The sequence below is a fragment of the Colius striatus genome, chromosome 9 (assembly GCF_028858725.1).
Source record: "Colius striatus isolate bColStr4 chromosome 9, bColStr4.1.hap1, whole genome shotgun sequence".
Classification (NCBI taxonomy): Eukaryota; Metazoa; Chordata; class Aves; order Coliiformes; family Coliidae; genus Colius; species Colius striatus.
In genome coordinates, this window is record NC_084767.1 from 32675031 (window position 1) to 32687477 (window position 12447).

General features: G+C 40.7%; 1 protein-coding gene across 9 annotated transcripts in view; it reads right to left on the reverse strand.

The window, feature by feature from the left end:
• The window catches only part of ANKRD44 (ankyrin repeat domain 44), a 145173-nt gene that overhangs the window by 56422 nt on the left and 76304 nt on the right, over window positions 1-12447 (reverse strand). For all 9 annotated transcript variants that reach the window (XM_062002233.1, XM_062002232.1, XM_062002230.1 and 6 more), the window contains exons 3-4: window positions 11439-11517; window positions 4309-4379 (exon numbers count right to left, since the gene is read on the reverse strand). In XM_062002233.1, the coding sequence (XP_061858217.1) occupies window positions 4309-4379; window positions 11439-11517 (150 nt within the window). The remainder of the gene's footprint in view (window positions 1-4308; window positions 4380-11438; window positions 11518-12447) is intronic.

Below are 12447 nucleotides of genomic sequence, written 5' to 3' on the forward strand. Positions count from 1 at the left end.
TCCAGTTTGATTTTAAGACATACAAAGCTGTTTATGCAGAGAGCCCAACTTGTTTGGTTATTATCCTGGAGTACCTCTGGTCATTGTAACTGTGCTCTCATGGAAGATATTAATGTACTTATATGAGCTCACTGTAACAGAAAATATTTACAAAGTGAAAAGCACATCGTTTTGGACAGTAAAATCATAGCAAATTGCTGTAAGGGGTTTTTTTATAAACAGGAAAAAAGAGAAAATAAAACAGAATATGTGAAAATAAAATTTCAGCTTTGCAAAAACATGAGAATCACAGGCAAAGGTTGATGCTGATGTCCCCAAGTCAGCATTAGCATTCCTTCCCTCCCTAAGGGCCAAGCATAGGCCAAGGGTCTTCACTGCAAGATCCATTCTGTTAGTCTGATGCCAAATAAAATCTTTTAAGATTGGTTGGTTAAAGTGAATATTTCCCAGTGAGAAAATGTATCATTCTCTTTTGAGAAACTGTCACTGGAGAATTCACAATTAGTTCTTTCCTGCTTCTACTCATGTGTCTGCCATTAAGCATGTCAGATGAAAAAAGAAAAAGTCTCTCTCAATATCACATTTTGCTTCTTTTTCCTTTTTTCCCCCACAAACAGACAAAATATGAAGAAGCCACTGGGACACAGTAGCATTCAGTTAGTCTTCTCTGCTACTTACAATGCACAGCTGATAAGTGGTAGAGTACCTAGTCCTACATAGTACCTAATTCTTTTTCCATAAAATGAAAAGTTTTCTGGTAAGCCCAGCCAAAATTTTGTTTCTGAATAACAAACAAGTACAGTATGTTTAAATAGCACTTTTGTATCTAAAATGGCCCAGGAGCGTGACTGCAGTCTGTATCAACAGTACATCTATTATGAGTTTCACTACTTTGTCCTCAACCGATCTCAGCAATTTCCTTTCCAACAGCCATCTCACAAACTCTCCTCTAACAGACTTGTTCAGTTAGTGACACTGAATCTCTTACAGCATCAATAATGATATATCACTGTTGATGTCTCAACAGGATTTTGTTTTTTAAATTACATGCCTACTATTTTAAAAGTCATTTAAATGTAATTCACTGGAGACCTACCCAGTTGGGACAATTCAGTCAGCAGGAAAATGCATGCACTTTGACTCTTAATGAAGGAAAGAAAAACTTAAAGGAGGATTTTTAGAAGTAAATAGTAAGGACTGAAAAGTCTAAGCTAAAAAATATTTAGACTTTTTTAAAAAAAAATTTGCACCTTTCTTTTTTACATCTGCTACTCTGCTGCTCTATGAGATTTGTGAAAATCCTTATAGAGAAGTTTTAATTTTATTGCTATCGAGAGCATGAGCTATCCCTTTCTATTAACACAATTTCTACAGTCTGCAGCTCTGGTATAAGCCTTTGTATTCACTGTTTCTAGCTATTTCAAGTTATCAGCATGAAATCTCTTTACTTTTTCAAGCCATATAAAGCTGAAAGCTGATACATCCATCAACAATCCTGCACAGACATATCTGGGGGTTGTTGATTTGTAAATTAACACTTAAATCTCTAAAGACCACTTGAAAAATCATGAAGACTTAAGTAAAAATCTGTTCATGTTTTTAATCATTCTGTAAAAAGGTGCAAGGAGACAGCTTCCGAATCCTGTGAAAGCTTCTGTTTAGGCCCATCAGGGAACAGAAGATCAGGATTAGCCTCAAGTACCAAAGACCTGAAGATTGCCAAAGGGCAGGGAGAGCTTAATTGCTGCTTAAGGTCCAGGACAAAACAGACCAGGGTACTGGGCTTGGGGAAGAAAACAAAAAATAATTTCATGCAATACCAACTAAAGCATAACCATAAAACCCCAAAACATAACCAACATAAAACAACACAGAGTGGTACAACAATGAAGAGTCTGACCCGTCCTTTAAGACCACCTTCTCCCCACTCTTCCCCTCTTCCCAGGCTCAGAGTCCTGATCCTGGTGTTTTTACCTCCTCCTCCTCCCTTGAACAGTCCAGGGGAGCAGGGAGTGGGGGTTTCAGTCAATCTATTCCTGATAGCTTCTGCTGTTTGTCTCTCCTCAGGGCAGGTGGGCTCCGCATCAGTCCTCCCTGCACCTCCGCGGGGTAACTCACACACACGGCAGCCCTGCACGGGCTGCTCCGACGCGCATTTATCCCAAAGGCTGCAGCTCCTCTCTGCCTCTGGTGTGGGTCTGCTCTGCAGCACGCAGGCTCTCCAACACGGCCTGGGCCATGGCCGCCTCCTCACACAGTCTCTCGCCCATTTGGACACGGAGCTGCTGGTGGCTCTCAGTCCTGCCATTGCCCTCTATAGGTTGCAGGGGTACAGCCTGCGTTCTCACCATGGCTTGCAGAGGGGTTTCTGGTCTGGAGCTCCTCCTTCCTTCCTCCTTCTCTGGCTGAAGGGTCCACGTGGTCACGTACATCTTGTATCACTCTTACACCTCCTGCCAAGCACTTCAAATTCCCATCCCTAAATAGTGATCACAGGGGCACTAGATTGGCCCAGTCGGGCCAGAGGTGGGTCTGAACCCAGGAGCCGGGGGAGAGTCCAAAAACTCTTTACCAGGTCTTCACCGCAACCTGCTCCCCCTGTTACCAAGCAAAAACAGCTCCTTGCTAAACCATGACAGCTTCATAGTAAAAGATTGGTAATAAAACTCATAGGTGATCATTCTAAAAGCAAATGTGTTCACAGGAACTTCAAAACCTCCACCAAGTCCTACCTCACAACTTCTGGATCATGAATTCATCTCCTACTATCAATGTGAGCAATGCTATCTACTGCTGTCTACTACTGCTGTCTACTACTATCACTAACAGTTTCCTCCTATTACATCAAAGGTGCACATTGTTGTGCAATAAAGTAAAAGCAGCACTGAAAAAGCCTCAAAATGATGAATCTTGTTTCAAAATTATTACCAAAACTAACAATAATCGTATCAATAACAAAGAAAAAAAAAAGCAGGAGAAGAAAGATAAGTGTATTTATAAAATACATAGCCGATCACTAAAAGGTACCAAAGGCTGGTGCCCTCTGCTGCTGCCTCACTATTGCACCTGGGTACTCTGAGGTACCAGAGCTGCTGGCACAATGGAAGATAGTTTCTCACTGTGCCATTGGCCTTCAGCTGACAAAGACTTAAAGATGAGACACAAAGTCACAGAAAGACATAAATTTTCTGTTAGGACTGTCACTGACAATAACAATCATGTACTCTGACATATCCATAAAAATAAACCAAGCTCACTGCAATTCCCTCATCAGAAAGATTGTGGCTGTGTTTTAAGGCTTAAGCCTGACCTTTGTTTTCCAACATGGCTTTTTGCATTTTGCCTCATTACAGCATTCATACTCTATCAGATACTCCTTTCAGAGGGCTTCAGTGGATGCCAGCAACTGGAAAGCCCAGCCAGCAGCCAAACAATGTCCGAGTTCAGAAGCAAGCCCAGAATTCCTGCCTCCAGGCTTGGCAAGCACTGGGACTACTACAGAGGTGATTTAAGTCCATCAATCTCTGGAAGACAGCCACTCTCTGTCTCTTTTACAACCCCTCCCCTCATCCCCAGCAGTCAATTTGGTCTGCAGTTGGGCTCACTGTAAGTATTAGGAGTATAAAAGTATATAGGGAGGTCCAAAATGGAAAGCCAAGAATAATGGTGCAGTTGAAAACACGGTCATGCCTGAGCTGCATTCCTGGTAGTTATTGCTGTTCCTTTTTGAGATAACAACAGTAGTAGTACAACACAATGTCAGAAAATTTCTAGTTGTCAAGCAGAAGAAAATTGGACTAACCTTCCTTTACGTGTGAATCAAATGCATTAACAGAAAACCTAATGGATGCCTTGAAATGCAATTAAATAAAACAAACTATGTGGTAATACGCGTTGGATCACAACCACATTCACTCACTTCTGGCACATGCACAGACCACACACATCCATATGGATTTTTTCCTTTTTATTTTATGACTTGAAGATGATGTGGCCACTGTAGACCACTGTGGACTCTATCCCACTTCAGCCCTCGTCACCCACTCCAGCTGATGATTGCTCAATATGACTTGCTATGGTAACATAAGGCATTCAGCAAGGGGAAAATCAGCCACATGAAGTCTCAAAACCATCTATAACTAACTTGTAAAAGCTGGCCTCCAGCTGCAATGCTATAGGTCCTGCACACAGAAAATGCTTTCCCTGCTTGTGTCATGATGTTAGCTACCTACTGTGGTTCTGAGTAGTTTGCCGTTTCCCCCAGCATGTAGTTTGCATGCAAAAGCAGGGTAATAAAATCTTACTCACTTCACTTCTTGAAGCAACTGCTCGATGGAGAGGAGTCAGCCACATATTGTCCTTGGCATTAACACGAGCGCCTGCAAGTAAATAGTAGAGGTTACATCCATGCCTTGGGTGCGACACTGAAAGCCTTGCCCAACTGTTTCCTAGTAACACGAGCCGTATGCAGTACTCTCAATGTTCTCCATGGCTCTCCTGGCACTCTGTTCACGTTGGAAATGCATTTCCAGATCCGTGATAGACAGGAGCTGAAACCTGATTTGAAAGGAAAGGAAGGGGATAGGTCTGACTATTGTCAGAATTATCTTTTTTTACAGGAACCAAAAGAAGCAAGATTTGGTTTAGGGGATCATATATCTATGTATGTACCTGTATGTCTATGCATTTTTTTTAGATCAAGTGGCACAATTAGGGGAAAAAAGTAACCCTTTGCTCAGGGAACTACTGATGTCTGAAAACACAAGGAAGGGAACAAGCCTGAACTATCTCTTGTTTTCAGCTCCATGGGGCAGAGCACTAAAAGATGTAACTGCTTTCCTGCACCGCAAATCTTCCTGGGATCGAGAAACAAGGAAATGCTCTGGTTGAGAAGGAAACTGGACACATACTACCTAAATAATGTGGATGTTTTTCAGCAAACATGAAAATAAGATGGATGAAAGAAACTACCCTTTTGCCTTCCATGTGGTTCAGTGTTACTGTGCACTCCAACAAAGAGAGCTGCCTAAGTGGTTTGGAGTGGCTTGCCAGAATAAAGGGAGAATACTGAGCAAGTACAGTGATGCTGGCTGACTGCAGGGGGAAAAAAAAAAAAGGATCCTGTATATTTGTGTGATAAAACAGTTGCTTGAAAGAAATAATTCATTGATGTGATAAACCAGAAAAGAAATCTAGTGAGGAGGACTAGAGAAACTCATTTTCAAAAGGGCTTAACCTGAAAATGTTGTATCTCTCAGGTCTGCAAGTAGCAGTACTAGTACACTCAGAAAAAATGTAGAGAAGCACAAGCATCATGCACATAGCATGCACAAACCTCTGAACTTCAGGAACAAAGGGATTTTTAAGCTTCATTTTGCACCCTGACCTCAGTGCATACAGAAATCTGTAATTAAAAAATCACACTCTGAATCAGAAGTACTTTCTGGGAGCTATTTCTCAGGGTCATTAAGATGCTTGCCTCTGAATCACACTGGATACAGGGAATTGTGCTAGATAATCAGAGAAGGAACAAGTTCTTTCCTATTTCCACAAGTTGGGACATAATTTTTTGTCTGCAAGAAAAAGAAAGCTACTTTTATATCTATTTCAATGACTAGAGGCAATCCTCCAAACTCACCTCAAACCTGGTATCTGGTGATACAACCTGTCCTCTGGAAAAACACTCTTTAGAAAAGAAAATAATTTCAAAGAGTTTTCTAATGGACCTGTCTAAGCAAAGAAGCTGTTAAATTCTTGTCTCCACGAGAAGGTCATTATAGCTAATACACATTAATATCTGGACCTTTGCCTACACTGCCTGGGGCTCTATAGAGATCCAAGGCAACAAACTTCTCCCATCTATGAGCTGACAGACAGGACTCCAAGGTACCTTACCTTGCACTGATTTGATCTGATAGGTTTCTTGGTGGTGGCAAATTGCCTAGATGAATTTCTACTGATTTCCACCAAATACCTCTTTTGGGGTTTAGAAATTTATTTTGTATCTTACTGGGGTTTTTTGCCTCATGTTCTTAACTAAAGTTTCTTCTGGTTTATTTCTATCCATTTACTAACTCCTACAGATAGTTGCAAATCAGAAAGGTTTATGTGTGGAGTATCAAGGCATATTGGTGTCCATGAATATGATTAGAAAACCAAGTAAAGTGTCTACATCAGTAGTTACTCTTGCCTTTCATTTACTCTTTGAGAAATTTAAAGAGTTGCCAAGAAAACAGCTAAAGAAAATAATAAAAGCAAAATAATATCAGTATAAATAAAGTAATACACAGCATGCTATCAGCCTTTTCTTCCTCAGCTGTTTTCGACATCCCTTTACTTCTTTGTGCTTTGGGACTCTTTGTGTAACAAAGTGAAATTGCTTTTACATATCTAATTCAATGCATCAGCTGAATGTGATTTCTGTTGTTAAAAGATTCTGTTGTTAAATTCAGCTCTTGCCTGTTACAGGAGCCACAGTTGTCCATTTACTGAGGTGCACATTTTTTGAAGAGACTTTTCAAACTATTTCCCTCTGTACTGCCCATTTCATTCATCAAAATTCAGCATTTAGGTTCCCAGTAGTTCCTTCCAGGAAACAGTTAATGACAATGAAAAAACTTCACCAACACTGATGCACTCCTTCAGAGACAGACAATATCTGCCATTGCTCCCCAGCAGAGGTACCTGAGGAGCAATGCTCATATTTTCAAAGGTGTCATCTACACTTCACGAACTTGAGTGTCAATCCTGTAAGAGCATACGGGACAGCTCTTTGAAAGCACTGAGTAACACAGAAATCCAACTCTAAACATTAAGTGCTCTACAACATAATAAGGCACCTAAAATGAGTTCTGTCCAAAAATCAGAAGCTTAGTTTTCAAGTCCATCTGATAACACTTTCTCAAAATCACCCAGTTACCCCGTGTCCCTTCTCTTCATTCTTGACCAACTACCTTAACTATGTTTCAGTGTACTTCCTACAATACTCATGTATAAATACATGAATGAATTAATGTATTTATAAGGACAAAAAAGGCTGATAATACACTCAAATTGATGCATATAGTGTCCTTTGTAGTACAATCTTCCTTGAAAAGATAAGCTGCTTTCCCTTAACATCTTTTCTGGTAGCCACGACTGTCCACCCCATGAAATATATCACAGAATCACATAATCTTAAGGGTTGGAAGGGACCTTGAAAGATCATCTAGCCCAACCCCTCTGCCAGAGCAGGGCCACCTAGAGCAGATCACACGGGAACTCATCCAGGTGGGTAAAAACCCCCAAAACCAAATGGTTCAGAGACAAGCCTTTTCTCAGCCTCATCTTCTGCACTCTGCCCTTGGGAAGCCTCATATCCATGTGCCTGAAGAAAAGACTTGGCTGTTGGATTTGTTCTTTGAGCCTGATGCAGACATATAACATATAACATTACAAATATAATCATCAGAAAGGAAATTTCTGTAAACCACTCTAATATGGCTGTTCTGCAATCTTTGTCATCTTTCACTCTCCAATTTGTCTGCCAAAACAAGAAATAAATCTAAAATTGCCTCTGTTCTTTTGAGATCTGAAATAAACAACCCAATGCTGGCTTTCAGGAATAAAGTTAACATCTCTATCCTAACCGAAGTACAATTTTCCACCCAGCATATCTGCCAAAACCACAGGTCTCTAATAAATCTAGATTCTTCAGTCTAAATCTTCTTAAATTAGGGATGGTCAACAGAGGATACACTTTTACTAACACAGATCACTGAATGAACAGGTGAAGCAAAGGCAAGATGCTGCTGCTGTTCACAGAGAAATCACAATAACAAAGATGTGTTTATAACAACTCATAAATCTGCTCTGCCAAATCTCACTAACCTCCAAACCTGATCTTGGTTATAAATACTGATGCTCATCATGAGTAATGATACTTCAGAGATTAAAGGATAATGAGTAGGTAGAATATGCAACACAAGAATCATTTTGAATCATGCTGAGTTAGTTGATAAAGTTCAACACAGTTCCTGCATACCGAACCCCAGCTCAGTCCCACTCACACAAAGTCTAATTTTTAAAAATCCACATTATAGATTTGTCACACAAAGGTTTTATTTTGGCGTTTGAGGTTTCTTGATATATAAAAAAATCCAACACATAAGCACGGAATCATAGAATCACAGAATGGTAGGGCTGGAAGGGACCTTTAGAGATCATCTAGTCCAACCCCCCTGCAGAAGCAGGTTCACCTAGATCAGGTCGCATAGGAACATATCCAGGTGGGTCTTGAAGACCTCCAAGGAAGGAGACTCCACAACCCCTCTGGGCAGCCTGTGCCACTGCTCCATCACCCTCACAGTGAAATAGGGTTTTTTTATATTTAAGTGGAACTTTTTGTGTTCCAGCTTCATCCCATTACCCCTTGTCCTGTTACTAGCTACTATAGAAAAAAGGGATGTCCCAACCTCCTGACACCCTTTAGATATTTATAAATGTTAATAAGATCGCCCCTCAATCTCCTCTTCTGCAGACTAAACAGCCCCAGTTCCCGCAACCTTTCCTCATAAGGAAGATGTTCCAGTCCCCTGATCATCTCGGTGGCCCTGCGCTAGACTCTCCCCAGCACTTCCCTGTCCCTCTTGAGATGAGGAGCCCAGATTTGGACACAGGACTCCAGATGAGGCCTCACTAAGGCAGAGTGGAGAGGGAGAACCTCCCTTGACCTGCTGGTCACACTCTTCTGGATGCATCCCAGGATGCCATTGGCCTTCTTGGCCTTCTGGCTCATGTTTAGTTTATTATCAACTGGGACTCCTAGGTCTCCATCTGCAGAGCTGCTCTTCAGCAGTTCAACCCCCAGGCTGTACTGGTTTGTGGGGTTGTTCCTTCCCAGATGCAGGACTCTGCACTTGTCCTTGTTGAACCTCATGAGTTTCCTCTCTGCCCAACTCTCAAGCCAGTTGAGATCCCACTGAATGGCACCACAGCCTTCTGGGGAATCAGCCAGTCCTCCCAGTTTGGGGTCATCAGTGAACTTGCTGAGGGTACACTCTGTCCCCTCATCCAGGTCGTTGATGAAGATGTTAAACAAGACTGGCCCCAGAACTGATCCCTGTGGAACTCCACTGGCCACAGGCCTCCAACTCGATTTTGTGCCATTGATCACCACCCTCTGGGCTCTGTCATTCAGCCAGCTCTCAATCCACCTCACTGTCCACTCATCCAAGCCACACTGCTTGAGCTTTCTGATGAGGATGTTGTGGGAGACAGTGTCAAAAGCCTTGCTGAAGTCAAGGTAGATGACATCCGCTGCACTCCCCTCATCCAGCCAGCTGGTTATGCATAGCCTTCCATAGAAGGCTATCAGGTTGGTCAAACAGGATTTCCCCTTGGTGAAGCCATGTTGACTCCGCCGATAAACATCTTATCCTTCATATGTTCAGTGATAACATTCAGGATGAGTTATTCCATCACTTTTCCAGGGATGGAGGTGAGATTGACCGGCCTGTAGTTTCCTGGGTCGTTCTTCTTGCCCTTTTTGAAGACTGGCGTGACACTGGCCTTTCTCCAGTCCTCAGGCACCTCGCCTGTCCTCCATGATTGTTCAAAAATGATGGAGAGAGGCTTAGCAATTACATCAGCCAGCTCTTTCAGCACTCTAGGATGCATTCCATCAGGCCCCATTGACTTATGAGTATTAAGCTTGGCCAATATGTCTTTAACCTCTTCCTCTTCCACCCAGGGCAAGACCACTGCTGTCCTGGCCATCCTGTTATCCTTGCCAGACTGGGCTTCCTGAGGGGCAGCCTTGGCTGTAAAGACCGAAGCAAAGAAGGCATTCAGTACTTCGGCCTTCTCTGTAGACTCAGACACCTGTATTTTATAGTGTTGACTGGCCAAACCCTATAGCCTGAGGAAGACATTTTGGCAGTGAGGTGCTGGAACTAATTGTCCCAGAAGAACACTACAAAGTCTTCCTTCCATCATTAGGAATGTGAAAGAAAACAAAAATGTTCACCAATATATTTTTTGATATTTTTGGAATTCAGGGGAGAAATGGGCAGAAAAGCTTCACCTTTCTCTTTATGTAGATATTGCCTGTGCTGTCACTTGTAAAACCTGAAAAAAGATGTTGCTTCTGCAGTTCTCTCACACCACAATGGAACAAATGTATGTGACTTAAAACACACACTCCAAGAACACATGCACAGATGAAGTCCATTAACTCCTGCCTCCCACTGAAGAAAATCATGTTTGCATTTAGCGTATTGAAAACTCACCCAATCATAAACTGTCAGCAGAGGAATGTTCATTTAAATCATTTTGATGGCATCAGAGTAAGAGCAGAAAGATCCGATGTATGATGTTATGTCCAACTAGTTACCCTCATTAAGCAATTAGGCAACTCAAAAAGCCCCTTAAAATGTACAGAGGAAATACATAGCTACAGTAAACTGCATTCTTGTTTTCTGCCCTCTCCACGTGTGGTTAGGCTGGGGGTCCATTAGCAGCCTGATCTAACTTTTAAATTGGCTGATTCTCTAAGCAGGGGGCTGGATCAGGTGACTTCTAAAAATCCCTCCCACTTGTTAACCCTTCCACTGAATTATTCTGGAATTCAAGGCCGGAAATTAGAAAGTTTCTCACAAACAAAAGCCTGAAATAACTTTCTAAAAAACCCCATGCAATTCATTTGAAGAAATAATTTAATAATTCATGAAACAAATCATATAGACACTTGTTCCATAAGGTTCCTTTCAATTCCACATTCTTAAACCCACATAAACTTTACCCTTACAGTTCTCCAGCTTAGCAAAAGTCTGGCTTTGCAATCTCCAAGCACATCCCAGAGTTTGTCTTTAATTATGTGTTCTTCTTGTGAGATGTCTGCTTTATGCTTTGTTCTGACATTTTGATCATGTTTTTTGTCACTACAACAGTTTGGATATATTTGGTTTTATTTTTTGTTTAGATACATCTTACTGCATAGTTTCTATTCTCCAAATCAACTTCATGACTCTTAGAAACACATTTCTAATGTAAATGCCACTTACAATGCATCTAAACTCATTCAATTTTTTTGCTACTATTCCATAACAATTTTAGCTTAACAGGAATTTTTGGCTTGTATCGCAGGACATGAGCCCACATTTCAAATACGTACTTCAGCAAGTTTCTGAATCCATAAATATTGTCAGTTTGAGTGCTTCAGAAGTTTTTAAAAATCCACAGAATAGTTTGCTTTGTTTATTAATTCTGCTCAGTCACAGTGCATGTTTTATAATTGTATCCCCAAATTGAAATATATTTTCTAACCTTGCAATAACTGCAACCAGCTATATAAAACTCAGAAACAGGCACTGCCCAAAGCTCATTTGTATATATTTGGCTGGATATTCCCTGTAGCTTTAAAATCAACTCATTCATAACAGTGAGGGACACTACCTTACCTGACAAAATGAGAAGCTCAATGATATCTGCATCCCCCAGGAATGATGCAACATGAAGAGGAGTTCTTTTCTCAGCATCCTACAAAACCATAGATTGTGCGGTTATAAAAAATGGTTAATAACTACAAGTGTTAAAGAGCAATGGATTTGTATACAGTATTTATTTTTCTATGTGTATTTCTGTTTATAATGAGAAATGCAATCTCAACCAGTGAAAGAACAAAATTCAAGATGTGACCAACACACTTCTTCCTAATCACCCTCAATTTTTTTATCACTTGGTTCCACCGGACCTTGCAGAGACAGTGTCTTTACTCTGATATCCTGTTTACAGGAAGATTAGATCAAATAAAATATGAGGAAAGACATCATCCTTAGGTCTCTTTTGGAAACACTTTCCACTTTAAGTATTGCAGCGACATAATTCAGATGTTTCTGGACATTAGATTTTGTGATATGGTTTCCATCAATCATGTAACACCAGATCCTTCAGATGGATATCTCTGGAGAATGGTTTGGGACCACACAAAAGGTAAGACACAGTCTTCTCAATTTGTAGATTCTTGCATATCATTTACCCTGGTTGTCTACAGGAGCCCAAAATGAGCCTGTACACCTTGATCAATCTTTAAACACAAAGAAAATATTACCAGTCAGATGTGTGCTTTTAAGCTTAGAAAAATTACTAATAATCATCATACAACTTCTGAACTACTTCTGTCTATTTAATTTTCAGCCTTCAGAAGTAATATTTTCAAGATTTTCTTTCCTGACTTCAAGGAGTTAAAATACAGTGTTTACAAAAAAATATATTTTCTTTTACTGCTTTATTCAGATGATCCCCCAAAACAGGCCTTTAAAAGAAGCTAAACATTGTCATATGGGCAATAAAAATCATTGGAACCACTAACATTGCTAATGATGCTATTTGACCTCTGTTTCCAGTCCTAAACGTATTTCATTTTGGTTCCTTAACCTCTAATACAAGAAAAGTTCTAAGAGACTTATC